The sequence below is a fragment of the Lytechinus variegatus genome, chromosome 15, assembly GCF_018143015.1.
Source record: "Lytechinus variegatus isolate NC3 chromosome 15, Lvar_3.0, whole genome shotgun sequence".
NCBI classification, from domain to species: domain Eukaryota; kingdom Metazoa; phylum Echinodermata; class Echinoidea; order Temnopleuroida; family Toxopneustidae; genus Lytechinus; species Lytechinus variegatus.
This window is the reverse complement of record NC_054754.1, coordinates 12,410,898-12,426,846: the sequence shown is the minus strand read 5'-3', so window position 1 is coordinate 12,426,846 and position 15,949 is coordinate 12,410,898. Positions and strand designations below refer to the sequence as shown.

Here is a 15,949-nt window from a genome sequence, read left to right as displayed (position 1 = left end):
CCCGCTCATTTCGAGTAATCAATTAATCGTGACAAATGAGAACTGTACCTTAGTTAAATGTCAAGCTTAGATGAAGTATATATATTTTCAGATTGTTAAAGTTTATTGAATGTATCTCACGAATTTTACATCTATTACGAGCTTGCACGAATGACTGAATTTCTTTTAGAAATAAATGTAAATACGTCGAGACTGTAGGCTATAGTGTCGGTCTGACATATTAAATTTGTTCATTTGTTTTCTTTAAAATGTTGAGAGGATGAAATAATATGATCTCCCGGGAATGATCTCCTGAACTATATCCAGACTCTGCTCCCTCTTTCTCATTCTCTTTCTCACCATGGACCTAATAGGTCCATGTTCTCACTGATATAATACCAACACTATACCAATAGCAAATATCGCCGCTGCGGTCCATCACGGATGAATGGGCCTTTTCATATATACGAAGTCGTCAACCGCTAAGCTTTTTTATATTACATATGGCAAATGCAACGTCTACACCACGTAGTTTGCATGTGGAGTTTGTTTCTTTCTTGCTTTGCCTACCAACGAAAAACACATATGACATTGTGCTGTAAACCCTTCTGATTCATAATTGTCATGTGTAAACCAGATTAGACCGCGACAGAATCCTGTATGTTGGAGTAGAAATACAATTTTGTCTCTTCGTTTCTCTCGCTAAGGGGATAAAACGTTCTACCAGATCTCTCGTCTGGAATAAATGCTTATGTTTATCGTACGGAGCCGTAGCGGGCAAGTTTCTGTCGGAGATTCGCTACCACACGGGAAGGTGAAGCGTCGGCTATATCATTCTATCGGGAGATGCTGGTGGACTGGTAGAAATATACTGGTAACTGGTGTGCCCGGGAGATCTATCTTGTATGTAACTTGGTCGCGGGACATTGTCAATCAACTTATCGCCATATGGAGTGTTAGAGCTTGATGAATTGGTGCAAAGGAATACTTATTTCCGAGGAATGATAAATTTTCGAGTTTTCGCTGCATGATTCGACGGAATTTTTGGTTTCTGTTCTTTCACCTTCCGGTGTGTGACGGAGATTTTATCGCGCGGATTTTGAAAAGGTTGAGAGTCCTCGTTGATTGTGAGTCAAGTGTGGGTCCTCGGTCTTTAGCGAAGGCTCCAGCGATGTACTCTACAGATGATGCAAGCTGTTGTAGCAGGTTGTCATTTGGTTTGGAGGGTTATGCCAGCTCATCGTTGCCTCAAAAACTCAACTTGATTACTACTTCCTCACCCGTCTATAGGAGCTCGGAGAGCTAGCCAGGCACTATGTACCGTGTGGAAATGAATCGAGCGGAAGTCAGTCATAGTCACTCTATCCGATGGGCCGTGATAGTTGCGGCAGACCTGCTACTCATTGCGTTGTGCAGTAAGAAACAAGCAATCCTGCCAGAAACTGCAGTTGACGTAGAGGAGTCGTACTCCCTAAGCCCAACAGTAGGAACACCGCATAACTTTCCCACTGCGGAACTTGTTGGCAAACTATTAGTGAATTCACAGCCGCAGAACGCTGTGATTGCGTGGGATCCAATCGGCTGGGATTATACTTTTCCACAACCCTGTGACACTATCAAACCACTTTTAATCTTGGAATATAATCTGAACGTATTGTGGATATATATTTTGCTACTGTGTTGTGTTTTATTTTGTGTGAAATTCTCAAGGAGCCGAGAGTGGGGGTCAACCAGCCAGCCAACAAGATCAGGCAACTCCACGCAGCAGGAGTCCCGTTTTCACCCCAGCAACAAATCTCTCCTTCGGGAACGACGAAACTTCCAACTTCCATCACCGAGCAGAGAATCACCATCATCATCGTCGTCGTCAGCCCCGCCACGACCACGATTATCATCACCAAGCAACAAGTGGGTCATCCAACCATTCATCAATCCCTGTCAACGACTGTCGGCCCCTCGAGCGCAAGTCAACATCCCACAGCCTTCCGGGTGCCAACACCTCGTCTCCAACCTCGACAGGAGGTTACCCGACATCGCCCTCGAACTCAACCTCGACATCGGCAAGACGGAGTCGTTTATCTCCGACCACCCTCTCAGCTGTTCCTTCCCGTCCTCACTACCTCCACCTCCCAGACGCGCCCACTACCAGCCCCATGGGTTGTATATTATCCAAACGAAATAAGAACCACGGCCTCGAAGGCGATATAAAAGTCACTGACCTCCATGCCCGCATTGACCCCCAACCAACGACCCTCATTGAGACATCACCAACGGTGCTCAAGTACCAGACACCGCACTTCAGGGCCTCAGCAAAGGTTCGATTCCCGCCCGTCAGCTCTTCAGATACGTGGGAGGTGGGATGGGTACAAGGTTGCAGCAACATGGATTTCTTTATCACCTATGGAGACCTTGGCATGTAAGTATGACAACAACATAAATACATGTATGTCGTTTTACATCATGCAACATGGATGCCGTTTTATATCACGGGCATTTAGGGTTCGCTTGTACACCATTTTTTGCCACTTTTATATCATTTACATTTTAAACCTATTACTGATACACAAACGTCACGTTTTGTTAAATTGGATTTCAAAATTAATTTCTCCACAAAATTTTACTGTTTATTTCTTTAAAAAGTTCATTAATGATTTGGTGATCATTTAAATGACCGAGATTTTGCTGTCCCTTTTCTAAATTTTGAATATTACTGACTTTTAATGCTATAATAACCATTTGAACTTGCCTAGCAAGTTGAATTTTATTCATTGTTAATATGTGGGATGTCAGTTTATATCTTCTTCAGTTCATTATTTCTTGGAAGCTTCATTATTTCCCTGCAATTGAAAAAACAACAACTAAATTACGAGCCTTGTCTATATTATTTAATGGGCATACAGACATTATGCACATCCTGTAAAATGGAACTTTTACTTGCTTGTATTCGTTTCCTCTCTGCTTTTCCTTGTACGCCGAGTCTTTCACTTATCAAATTTACTAGGTTTCCGGCATGACCTGACTAACTCCACTTCCTTTGTGTTGTAGTGTGGATGATTACGTCATCAATTGAATGGTGCAGTTCTAAAGCCAGAAATATCTATATATATATATATATATATATATATATATAATATATATATATATATATATTATATATATATTAATAAAACATTGACATATGGACATATTATTTGGTGCTTTCGTAAGTGTTTAAATAGACATACAGGGAAAGATTAGTTAATTAATATAAGGAATGGTCTGAATACTCAAGTATAATTTTGGTATATAGGGGATTGTCGAGTTTTATTCTTATTGTACGATTTTGCTTTCAATATCCCATTCTTTAACAATTCGAAATTGGCGCTTTGTTTGAAACGTTTTTCTTCAAGATATAAATGATCTCCGACCCACATCCTGTAAAAACTGACAGGATCGATAGAAGTCAACCTTGATCGTCGGAATAACTGGAGATGAATGATTTAGCCATTCCGGATGCCCGGGAAACTCCAATGATATAAATCCGTGTTGCAAAAATTAACAAACAAAAAAATAAGTCGAAACAAATGTGTAGAAAAACAATTCTTCGAAAAAATCTCCTAGTTTCGACTTTCGAGGTGTTGCACAAAAAAACATCCGCTCTAGCTTGCAACTGCAAGTTGTACAAGAGAAACATGGCCCCATACATATGCCTATGGCTCTTGTAGTGTTCGCACACATGAAAGGAGCAAAGTATATTCTTCAAGTTTGTTGTAGCTGCCATGTGGTAAAAAGGAAGATAGACATTGCAAGATAATTTTGATAGAGAATTTGAGTTCAGAGTCTAGAATGGGTAGATAAAGGACAATCGAAGTTCAGAGAGACGTTTTTTCGTCAAAATATCAACGCGATTAAAAAAAAATATATTGAATGAAATCAAAGAGGGTAACATGAACAGGCAAGCTGAAAATAAAATGAAAATAGGCATAATGCTTAAGAATGAGCTTTAGTTCATTTCATTTATTTATTCTAAGTTCTCATTAAAACATACAACGTACATATCAAATAATACACTCTATACAAATAAAGCTACCAAAAGAAATACATTTAACAAGAGAATAAATGAGAATATTAGGAGCCAGCATAGGCCATTGGCCTTTCTAAGGCTGGGCTCCTGAGACCATAACAGGTCACCGGTGCGGAACTTATAACTAACATGGTAAAGAAAAGTGGAATTACACTCGTAAAAACAAATTATCATGAAATAGGCGTGTTTCCCCACCCACCCCAAGTTTCTTTCTTATAACGTATGTTCTAATTTTCTCTGCATGATAGGCCTATAATTCCAAATTATATCTGTGGGCGCGCCACGGTCTAATGATTCTGACTTTCACCTTTCAAACAGAGGGTCGTGTGTTCGAATCCTAGCCATGGTGTATTTTCCTTCAGCAAGAAATTTATCCACAATGTGCTGTACTCGACCCAGGTGAGGTGAACGGGTACCCGGCAGGATTATTTCCTTGAATGCACTGAGCTCCGGTGATTGTAGCTCGAGCTAAAGCCGGGGTAATAAAAGCAGCGCTTTGTATCCTCAAGCAAAGAGCGATTTATAAATCCAGCTATTATACTATCATTAAATTGCAGTTTAGATTAGGGATTTTTTTCCCATTTTTTCAATAAATGTTTCCATCTTCAATACACTTGATAATCAACAATATGCAGACTTTGACGTGCCTGTAGATTTACGGGATATAACAGGCTATCACATGGATATGCGTGAGATAGTCGCTGCTAATTCACCCCTAATCAGTCAGACATAAAGAACTATTGTCCGGCGACGGATATTGTCAATGACCAACTCAACGGGCAAAAGTTGGCGTTTCCTTTTGGCTTAATTTTGTGAAAATGAGCTTATTTCCTTCGGCTAAAATTTAAAGTCTTGTAAAAATACATGAAAGTATAACCTAATTTTGTCAAAATAAAGGGGGGGGGGGGTAATGGTTGAGACAATGAATGATAATTGATCACGTGTTCAAATTGCTATTTCTGCTCATTTAGATGATTTTTATTGTCATCCATGCAGGTTGTTTAAAATAAAAGCGGATTAAAGGCGGATCTTCGGAAGGCGTCAAATTTATTTGCCCCTAAATAAATTATTGCCCCCCAAAAGAACAATTCAGCCATCGATCCGCATCAAACTGGATTTTTGTTGGAGTAGAATAAACAATGTTCATTGTATTATACGATTTTACGTGGGTTTATTTTTTAAACAAGTGCACACCTAGTTACCAGTAATGCATATAGCATTTCCATTTATTTGAAAGCAGGATAAAAGAGAATTTTAGATTAAATGTCTTGCTCACGAGCATAGGTGCCGCGGCCGGGGATCGAACCCCATATTTTCCATGTATAGCCAGGCGCCTTAGACCACTCGGCCACGGCACCTCCACTTATTATTAGTCACTTGCCGATATGGCAGACAAGGCCTATTGACAATTCAATTTTTGTTCTAACTGGGGTTTCATATTTGCCTAACCGAATTCAGATAATTTATGCACCGACATAACAACACACCTCTATTGCATAACCCATTGACAGTGGTTTTGTTCTTCTTGGACCCCCCCCCCTCCCTATAATCCCCGTTATGCTAGCCACAAGTTATGATCTGTGCTCTAAGTCGAATTATAGTCTCTAAGTCGAATTATAGTCTCTAAGTCGAATTATAGTCGAGTTATGATCTGTGCTCTAAGTCGAATTATAGTCTGGGCCCTGTTGTACAAAGAGTTACAAGTGATCCGATTAATCGTAACTCTTTGGAAATCCATCAGTGTCATAATTTTTTCTACGAAAAATTTGCACAATGTCCTTTTATGCAAAGAGAAGAGCAGTGAATTTTCAAGAAAACAATGAATGCATGACTATACATCACAGCTAGAAAATATTTTGAACAAACATGCTTAATAGATGTTGACGTTGCTGGCCTCCATAGTTGCGATTGATCGGATCAATCATAACTCTTTGTACAACAGGGCCCTGGAGTCACAGTGAGTTCATTCACTGGTTGAAAATATCTCATAGTAATGAGTTATTGTGCTAAAGTCCCATTCATTCAACTCCATTCAGTCTGTACATAAACTTGGCTGTCCCAATTCTGTGATAAACATGAAGAGTCGTGTTTGACGGGATATGCCGAATTTCCTCTTGCGTTGACTAAAACCGTTTCTAGGATGTTACAGGGAAGCAGAATAGGTCACCAAGTGAGAATGTGACCTTTGCACATTCACTTCCGGGTGCCGGATGGCCTTTCATTTTCAGGGAGACGTCGTCTGCTAGGAAACCGCAGTTTAACCTCCTTGCAGGGTGCTACATAACTTTTTAGAAGCACTTGCCCAGTCGGGCAAGTAAATCTTTAAATAGTTGAAGTATACTTGCCCCAAAAATCTATTTCATTGTCCGAAAGAAATCCTTAAAAAAAATTATACCTTTTCAAAAGAAAGTTGGTCATTCTACTGTGAGAATTTTGCTTGCCCAATTGGGGCAAGTAGTTTTGGTCTTTTCTTCAAAAACACTTGTTTGACTCTAACTTTTACTTGCCCCGGGCAATCGGGCAAGTGCTTATGTACCACCCTGTCCTTGTCCCCATAAATAGGGGATAAATCAATTTTAATTCGTTTAATAAAGACGTCTTACGTCATAAGGAGGGAGGGGTGATGACTGTTTAATAAACCTAATCTGAACATTTTGATAGCTAAATTATGAAATTCATTATTATGTAGGCCTAATTACTACTGCCAACATGACTTTACCCTTACAATACACCCTGTATCTCTTCATGTATTTCAATCAAAGTTTACATGTACTCTTCTTGTGTTAAGTTTCACTGGGAACCTATCAGTGGGCGGTGTCTGGTGATACAACATTGAGGCTCAGTTTTTTCTATGGTGCATCCATAACAAGTTGCTATGTTCGGCAAGTTGCATTTTCAAGAATAGAGTATAGACTTGCTTTGTTGAAATGCTCTATTGCCTATTGGATATGGCTATTGTTTTAACCACAAATAGGCTATAATTTTCCACCCTTCTCTCTCTTTCTGTTCATGGACGTATAAAATTACAAGGTAAAAAACGACACTGTTCATAAATCATGTTCATGTAGGCCTATATAAAATTATATCAAATGCCTAATGGCGTACCTGCATATTCTCGTCACCCGTCTCTTCAGCAGGGGGGGGGGATTAGAAACCCCAAATAAGCACTTTACCGTCCAACGTTTTCAGACAACTAAATTCATCAAAATTCTATCAGGAGGCAAGCTTGGCAAGGCACCCCCCCCCCCCCCTCTCAGATACGTTAGCGTGTATGTCTTTGTGTCTCATAAAATACATTCACTACATTTAGACGGTAATATTTTTATGCTAACATCAAATTCTGTCGAGTGACGCGCCACGGATTATTGGGTGTGGCATTCTATCATTCACTGCCATAAATTTCTTTGCAAGCTCTTTGACCATATCCTGAATTGTACAACACGCCCATGCAACATGTAAGCAGAACTCTCAGGTTTGGACGACATATGACTGAATATGATGATAGGTGTCAATGTACGAGAAAGGAAAAACACTTTATGAAAGAGCGCACCATACGATCTTGAATCAACAGAATTTCGGGACACACCTGAGTTGACTCTCAAGTACACAGTAGATGATTACTGACGTGTTTTCATTTCACACCCACGTTCACGGACAGACGGGTTGTTGGTTTTGTCAAAAGCTCCCCTAACAAAATGAAAACTCCATCAAAAAGTATAAAGATGAGAATTCAATACAACATAGACTGCCACTGACTGTCAAACAACAACTGACACAAGTTACTTTTGCAATTATTATACAAGCTGACCCCGCACTCTACATTTTCTTGCATTTGAAATTGAAAAGTACAATAAAGACATGATTATATGCTTATTTTGGTCAGAAAAAATACTAATAGACTTCCATTTAACTGATAAATCGTCGCTATCAAAAGTCTTGAATAATAGCTATTAATAATTTGTTTTCTTTGATGAGTGTCACCCCCTCAGACCTTCAGCACATCATGCACTGTACACACATTCATTTTTCCGCACAGAACAGAAAAAATGTCAATGGTTAGATATTTCTACGTAAAATATTGTTGACAAGTACTCGTATCTGATCATCTTGATCGTATGTTATTCCAATTATGATTTGTTGATTTTGTGATTCGCCTTTCTAACGATATGAAAATAATGTTTTAAAAGTTCTGGAAAAACCACACACACTAAAAAATGAGCACACCATGGGAATTTTATGCGTCTGAACGGGGGGGGGGGGGGGGGTATGAGTGTGGGAGTATATGGGGGGGGGGGGCTAGAATGTGATTTATGTTGAGTGGGAGAGGTGTCATGTGATCCCTTGACATTGCACAGTGATCGATCAAGACGACAGACTGGCTAAAAATTCTTCGCGCCGAAAAAAAACGTGCGTGAAATGCTAGTGTAGGTCCATGGTGAAATAAACGATCATGATATTGACCCCAATACGTGTGCGGTTCTATACTCTTGAAATACGATCACGACATCAAGACATCTCCCTCGAAAGAGTACTTAAAAATCGTGACCCCCCCTTCCCATTTTTTTTTCCGACTACACCAGCCCTGTATGAATTCCGAACTGACCCCAATAACAACAACCACGATATATATAGAAAGATTTGCTCGAACTCATTTATTCAACCAATGTTTTCATTATTTTGGGACTTTTTTTTAACATGAGTATTCACAGTCTTTCAGAAACAATCTTTTAAAACGGGGAAATGTCACGGGTTCATGTTTTAAACCGATTTTGAAAGATATAAATTACAATTTCTTTGTTTAACCGGTATTGATTATGTTTGATATGTTTAATTCCAATTTGTTAAAAAGATATTGACAAAAAAATACAATTGTCTCCGGGTACGATAATTTTTAATTTATACTGTAAGTTGTGCAAAAAAAAGTAAATCAAGCTTCTGGTACAAAGTTTTATTCATTTGCAGACCCCCCCCCTATTTTGTAAGGTCCAAGCAGTACACGTTTTCATCATTATTGGTTCTTCTGTTCTAGTGGTAGATGTTATTCGCCTGATTTCTCAGAAACTTATTAATGCATGCAGGTACACGTCATGCGCAACAACAAAAATGTCAACAACAAAAATAAGTTAAAAACAAAACAAAACTGCAGTATGATAATGCTTTATTTAGTATTAATAAGCGTTATTGTATACTAATTGCTTCTAAGTATGAGGGGAAAAAGAATTAGCAATATGACATTGGAACGTCGCAATGATAATTATTGTCAGGACGGAGATGCGTTATACGCAAACAAACAATAGGAATTCATTCAAATCATTTTGATCATATCAAACACCCTAAACATAAAAACATACATTTACAAGAATCAGATAATATAGTGGTTATCATTGATGTGTAAACTGGAAATATATATTTTTTTTGTTGTTGAAGACTTATTGTTATTTACCAGTACGATTTTCGGAGTTCTGCATTGATCATCGGCTTCTTTGTGTATGCCAACGACAAATGAACTCTGAAATTATTTATTTCCTACGTGTATTTTGTATTTGCTGATGGCATTTCTAATTACAAAGATGGAAGGAACTGCCACACGCAATATTCTGATGGTCTCTCTGGCTTGTGCGAATTTGAAGGAATTAGAAGTCGCGTTGCTTTGAATTATTCTCGTCTTTAATCCCCCTGTAATCTTTACGACCCATTTACATGAGAAATCGATATTTCCGGGATGGGGCTTATTATACATCTTGTAATATTGATTTTATGATTTTTAGCTGGTCCCCTCATTTCCTCTCCATTCCGCCATACCCCCCCCCCCCTCTTCTCCCTTTGCACCCTAGTATTTAGAAAGGTCTTTCTCCCACATCAGAAGATTGTTATATTATTATTTTTTGTTCAATAATTATAAAACGTCACCTTTATCTCATTTCAGTGATACTTGACCGTTATAAATTCTCCATTTTCCACCATTGATCATGGATCTATAATTGCTTTTATAATTGACCCATGTTCTGAGTCAACACCATGTCGTGACGATACATTCTTAAGGTCTGTCTTCATTCAGAATATCATGGAGGTTTATTTATTTTGACCTCAATGCAAATATATAGCTCGTGCATGCTTGTTGCGACCGTGACTGTTATTAGGAAGATGGCAAATAAGTAAACAAAAGAATTTATTATATTTACATTATATGGCAGGCTATGTATAGTCAACTGAGCGCATATATAGGGTGATCAGAATCGTATATTATATAGTAGGTTGTATTGATAAATCATGCGACTAATTAGGAGTCAGACAGAGAGATCACGTGACTTTGATCGTCATTGTCGAGTTCATTAAATTAAATTTGTACTATTTATCGTTATGATACTTCAGTGCCCCAGCCAGTCTTATCTTCCAAGCTGTCGAAAATTAGCCCAGAGGCACTTAGTGTTCCGCTTGCCTCTTTATGATGGCCCATTTCACGTAGGGCTATCAAATTGTTTAATGTTATCAATATTCATGGTGAAATCTAATCATGTGTAAACGATGACCTGTAAATAGTGGATGTCTAAAGTGATGCGTGTGGAGCACACCCTCAATTTAACAACTTGGCATTTCACATGCTTCAATTTTGTTGTTCTCTGGTTTTAACCGGTAATAGTGAGTCAAAGAATTGTGACTGGAAGTGTATAATTTTTTTTTTATAATTTATAATATTTAAACAATAAATATATTGCTTAGATCCGTGATCCATACGATAGGTCATGTAGGTCCGTCTATGGGTAGGTCTACTGTATCAGTGTTTGATTTTTGCCCAGATTCAATGTTATTGTAAAGACGGTCCCGATATCGGAAGCCTCCTGGATGTATGCCTATAATGTTGTTGTTTTTTTAGCAGTGATTTGAGGTTTCTGTTTATCCAAATATATTTCCATTTGTCCGACCTTTCCACTGACAATTACACTACAATCTACACTCATTTCCGATCGTCAAGGCGTCACTGAATAAAAAAAAACTGAATGTCACCGTGACTCAGGACTCTACACCTGATTTTATGGAGGCCGCCATTTTGTGTGAGTGATCAAATAGTAGTTCTTGTTTGTACTAACTTGTTTACGTCTGTGGTGACTATTGTTAATAAAATCGTAGGGCCTACATGTAGGACATATAGTTTTATATCGTCTCAATATCCAATCAGTGGTTTAAAAAAATACTTCAATATCTCAGCAAACATGACTTGTATTTGTTTGGTAATTGGCGATACATGACGCTGACTTTAAAGGTCAAGTCCACCTCAGAAAAATGTTGGTTTGAATCAATAGAGAAAAATCAAACAAGCACAATGCTGAAAATTTCATCAAAGTCGGATGTAAAATAAGAAAGTTATGACATTTCAAAGTTTTCTTATTTGAAAAAAATGAACGAACCAGTTACATCCAAATGAGAGAGTCGATGAAGTCACTCACTCACTATTTCTTTTGTTTTTTATTGTTTGAATTATACAATATTTCATTTTTTACGAATTTGATGATTAGGACCTCCTTGCCTGAAGCACGAAATGTTAAAATAATGGAATTCCACGTGTTCAGGGAAGAATGGACCTTCATATCACATGACAATGACGAGAAAATAAAAATATTTCATATTTCAAACAATAAAAAACAAAAGAAATAGTGAGTGAGTGACATCATCGACTCTCTCATTTTCATGTAACTGGCTCGTTCATATAACTTTTTTTGTGAAATGAAGCGAAACATTAAAATGTCATAACTTTCTTAATTTACATCCGATTTTTATGAAATTTTCAGTGTTATGCTTGTTGAATTTTTCTCTTTTTATTCAAATCAAGTTTTTGTTGGGGTGGACTTGTCCTTTAATGTAACTTATAAACTTTCTATTATCAAATTAAGCTTTCATTCGAACATGATGTAGTCCTATCAATTCAACTCTCGGCCATTACTCCTTCTCCATGAGACAATCAATGTTATTTACAATTTTTACTTTTTGATAACTTTTCCGTATTTCATCTATCAACAATACATGACCTAGATAGTCAATTTAAAGGAAAGATAAGAGATAGGCTTCCACATCACGTGACCATACTAGTCAATTTGACCTCAGAGGAAAACGATCGACAAGTTCGTTGGTAAGTCTAAGTCTGACTTTACAGAGGAATAGGATTCTATGATACTGCTCCATTTGGGGGCCACAACGCTGTATCGGATAAACAACCACTCGATTCATTCTATAAAAAAGGAAGAAGAAGAATGAAATCGAATGATAATGAATATTTCAATTTTAGACATGGCGTCATTGGGAGGCAGACACTATAACTGATCGAGACAGAATATATCAATGTTGCAATAAATCTTCTTTAATTCGTTATGATCTTTGAGTAATTACTATAATGCGTAAAGGTTTGATTATCAACACAGGGTATTGATCGGCACATCAATTGATAATATCCCAAACGAGGTTATAAACTCCTGTATCGTTGTCCCCCTTAAAAGACCTCGCAATCCCCTGACTTCATTTCCTTGATTTCCTGTTGCCATGGTACTCCCATGATGCATCACGAGACTGATATGGCTGATGGGACGCGTGTCAATAGTGTTGAGTCCACTAGGTAACACATACACTCACGTACATGCAAATGTAACTTTAGATTAAAACATATCCATGTACATTTAACTGTTCCAAGTCAGAGCTCTGAATGGCGGGGGGACATAAATCATTTTTTAGGTAGAAATATTCCACTAAGGAAATCGTATATCTGGGAAATTATTGTGATAAATTTTGATAAAAGAGTGTTGTTTGTGGGAAAAAAATGATTACAAGGTGTATAATTACTACACACAACAATCAACGTTAAAAGAACTCGAACTCCTCTTGTGAATTCGATTCAGTAGCTCCCTTACGCCAATTCCCATCATGATAAAAGGAAGTTGATTTTTATGATTTTCGTATTTTTTGGGGTAGTATTGTCAGTTGGTCTATTCCCAGTACGTCCACTCACCACATGGTCTACATGGTTTACTTTCATTTGGTCTAATGCCATTACGTCCATCAACATTTCGTCTAACAACCATTTTGTCCAAATCGTCACTTCGTCTAATCGCCATTTCGTCTATGACCATTTCTTCTCATAACCAGTTTGTCACTTCATTTTCATTCATTTTACATAATTAACACCAAGTCCAATGAGACTAAATGGTTATTGGACCAACTGGTTATTAGACGAAATGGTGAATGGACGAATTGGCAATTAGACCATGTGGATAGTGGACGAAGTGACGGTAGACCAAATAGTTAACGAGTTGGAAATTGGACGAATCGGCATTAGACGAATTGGAAACTTTTTTTGTTGAAGCGTGTGGTACACTTGTTTACTTGTGAGTTCGAGATTTGCTTGCTTTCTCTTTCAATTTCAAGGATAAATTGCTTTGTACCAAGGCAATTAAAAAAATAGAATAAAGATACAAATAATAAAAATAAGTAAAGAATAAAAATAGGAGGTATAGATCTCTGTTAATATTTAATTGTCAGTGGGAAGTTCTTTTCAAAAAAAAAAAATCAATCGGAGCTGGAAACTGAGTGATGCTGACGAGTTTCCTGAAACTGAATGAAAGCAAAAGAAGGAAATACACTATTGTATCATTCGGAAACTAAGATGCATTTTATTCATGTGTGTTTATCTAAAAATGAAGTGAAATATAAACCATCACAGAAGCAAGCATTGCAGACACGCATTGAAAAAAAACATAATTATTTGACTTATTTTTTCTCCTGCAGTCGGATGGTCTTACCATGGAGCTATTAACAGAGCTCTAATAGCTCTATGGTCTTACCGTGGTCTATAATTTAGCATTTATGTTTGTGGTTTTTTAAACAAGGCCTACAAATTAAGAGGCCGTTTGTTTTATTTAAAAATACGTGTTTGTGTATGAAAAGTGGCGCTGTATAAGCTCTTCATATCGACTAAATAGATTTTGAGTGTCCCAACCACAGAGTTGGATAAATCCATCTCTATAGTCCCAACTCTTCTATAGGTATGAACGGTTGAACGATGCCCAATAATTTGAGGAGATGGTCATCCAAATGACATTACACTCAATCTGGGCACGTTTTCCATCCATTGACATATCAAATGTCAAGTATTTTTGTTTTATTTATCATTTATCAACTCCTTGTTAATTACATTTTAAATGTTAATTGTATTTTTCATTTTTGATCGCTGTTACTGTTCGTCTATTTTCATTTTATTTCATTTATCTATTTATTTTCATTTATTTCATTTTATTTTATTTTTATTTTTTTATTATCTCTTTTTTTTTGGGGGGGGGGTCAAATAAATGCCAGTGTTGTCATACATGTAGAGGAGCCGAAACTAGTAAGTAGATGATACGACTTCCATTCCATGGGAACAGAGGCAGCCTTGGTGTCCTCTCCTTTCTGTGACCCACTACTATTTCCATTTTTTTACTCGTTAGATATGTAGGCCTACAATTTATTATACTTCTTGCAGAAATGTCTTGTATGGAAGGCTTACATGACCGCATTGGACTGAATGCGCTTGCAGGTGGTATCTCTTTGCTCTTTCCCTCTGTAAACATTCATGCAGCCGTTGAATGTCTCTTACATTGGAGAACAATATGTCAATCTGTACAAACAAAATACATACAATTTTCATACACAGGAAGATAATAAATCCCTGTACGTCTACTTCTTCATCAGCCATGCGTAAAATATGGAAAATGAAAACAGAAAATCGATATTGTATCCTTAAAGCAGCCCATGCTTGTTGGAAAGTTCGTTGCATATTATACTGCAATATTGAAAATCTAATTTATGGCTGTATGGTGGGTTTATTGCCATTTCGTCCACTGCCATTTTGTCCACTACCCACATGGTCTAATATCATTTCGTCTACCATCAGTTGGTCCACTATCCACATGGTCCAATTACCATTTCGTCCAATCACCATTTCGTCTAATAGCCATTTCGTCTAATAGCCATTTCGTCTATTATCATTTGGTCTAATAGCCATTTGGTCTAATGGTATTTTTTTGCCAATTGGTCCAATAGCCACTTTGTCCACTATCATTACGTCTATTCCCATTTGGTCTAATAGCCAAATGGTCTAAAGGCAAATGGTCTAATAACCACTTGGTCTACTTTCATTTCGTCCATGTTCCATTTGGTCTAACTGCATTTGGTCTACTATCACTTGGTGTAAACTCATTTCGGCTAACAATCATTTGGTCTAATTGCCATTTGGTCTAATAGCCAATATGTCCAATTGCCATTTTGGCTAATCACCTTTTCGTCTAATATTCATTTCGTCTAATACGCATACTGGTCTACTATGCTGCACTAGCGCCCTATACGACCCGAGTCGACTCTATTCGCGATTGTGGGCCTAATTAATTACCAATTCTCTTCAACTTCTTGATTTATTTTATCACTGTTGACTAGTGTTGTTCGTCATTGATTACTTTGCATTATGGAAGTGTTTTCCACCCAAAGGGGGAAGCAATGTGTGTCTTATCGAGGTTATACATACACGATACGGGCGAGGAAAAACGTCATTTTCATGTCAGAATATCACAAATTTCGACCAGCGCTCGCATTGTTTATTTAGATGTGTATTATGTACAAATTTACAAAAGTGATTAAAGTGCCCCGTTTTGAGGTCTGAATATAGGAAAATTTCAGCTCGCACTGTGATGTTGCATTTACAAAAGTAAAATATGTATCTTCAAGAATTCCTAAACGCAGTCCTTAAAACGCCCCTGTTTCATGTCAGTATATGGAAAATTCTCAGCTCGCGCTGCGCGCTTGCAATCCTCGCATTAGTTATTAATCTAGAGAAATGTTCAGGATTTCAAACAGTGTCAAGACTTACGATTTTATGTGTAAAATAATAGT

At 37.6% G+C, this 15,949-nt stretch overlaps 1 protein-coding gene across 1 annotated transcript in view; it reads left to right on the top strand.

Moving 5' to 3' along the window:
* Positions 1-466: 466 nt before the first annotated feature.
* Positions 467-15,949, top strand: part of LOC121429035 (protein FAM78B-like) — a 35,236-nt gene continuing 19,753 nt past the window's right edge. The window contains exon 1 of the mRNA XM_041625932.1: positions 467-2,395. Coding sequence (XP_041481866.1) covers positions 2,133-2,395 — 263 coding nt within the window. The 5' untranslated portion in view covers positions 467-2,132. The remainder of the gene's footprint in view (positions 2,396-15,949) is intronic.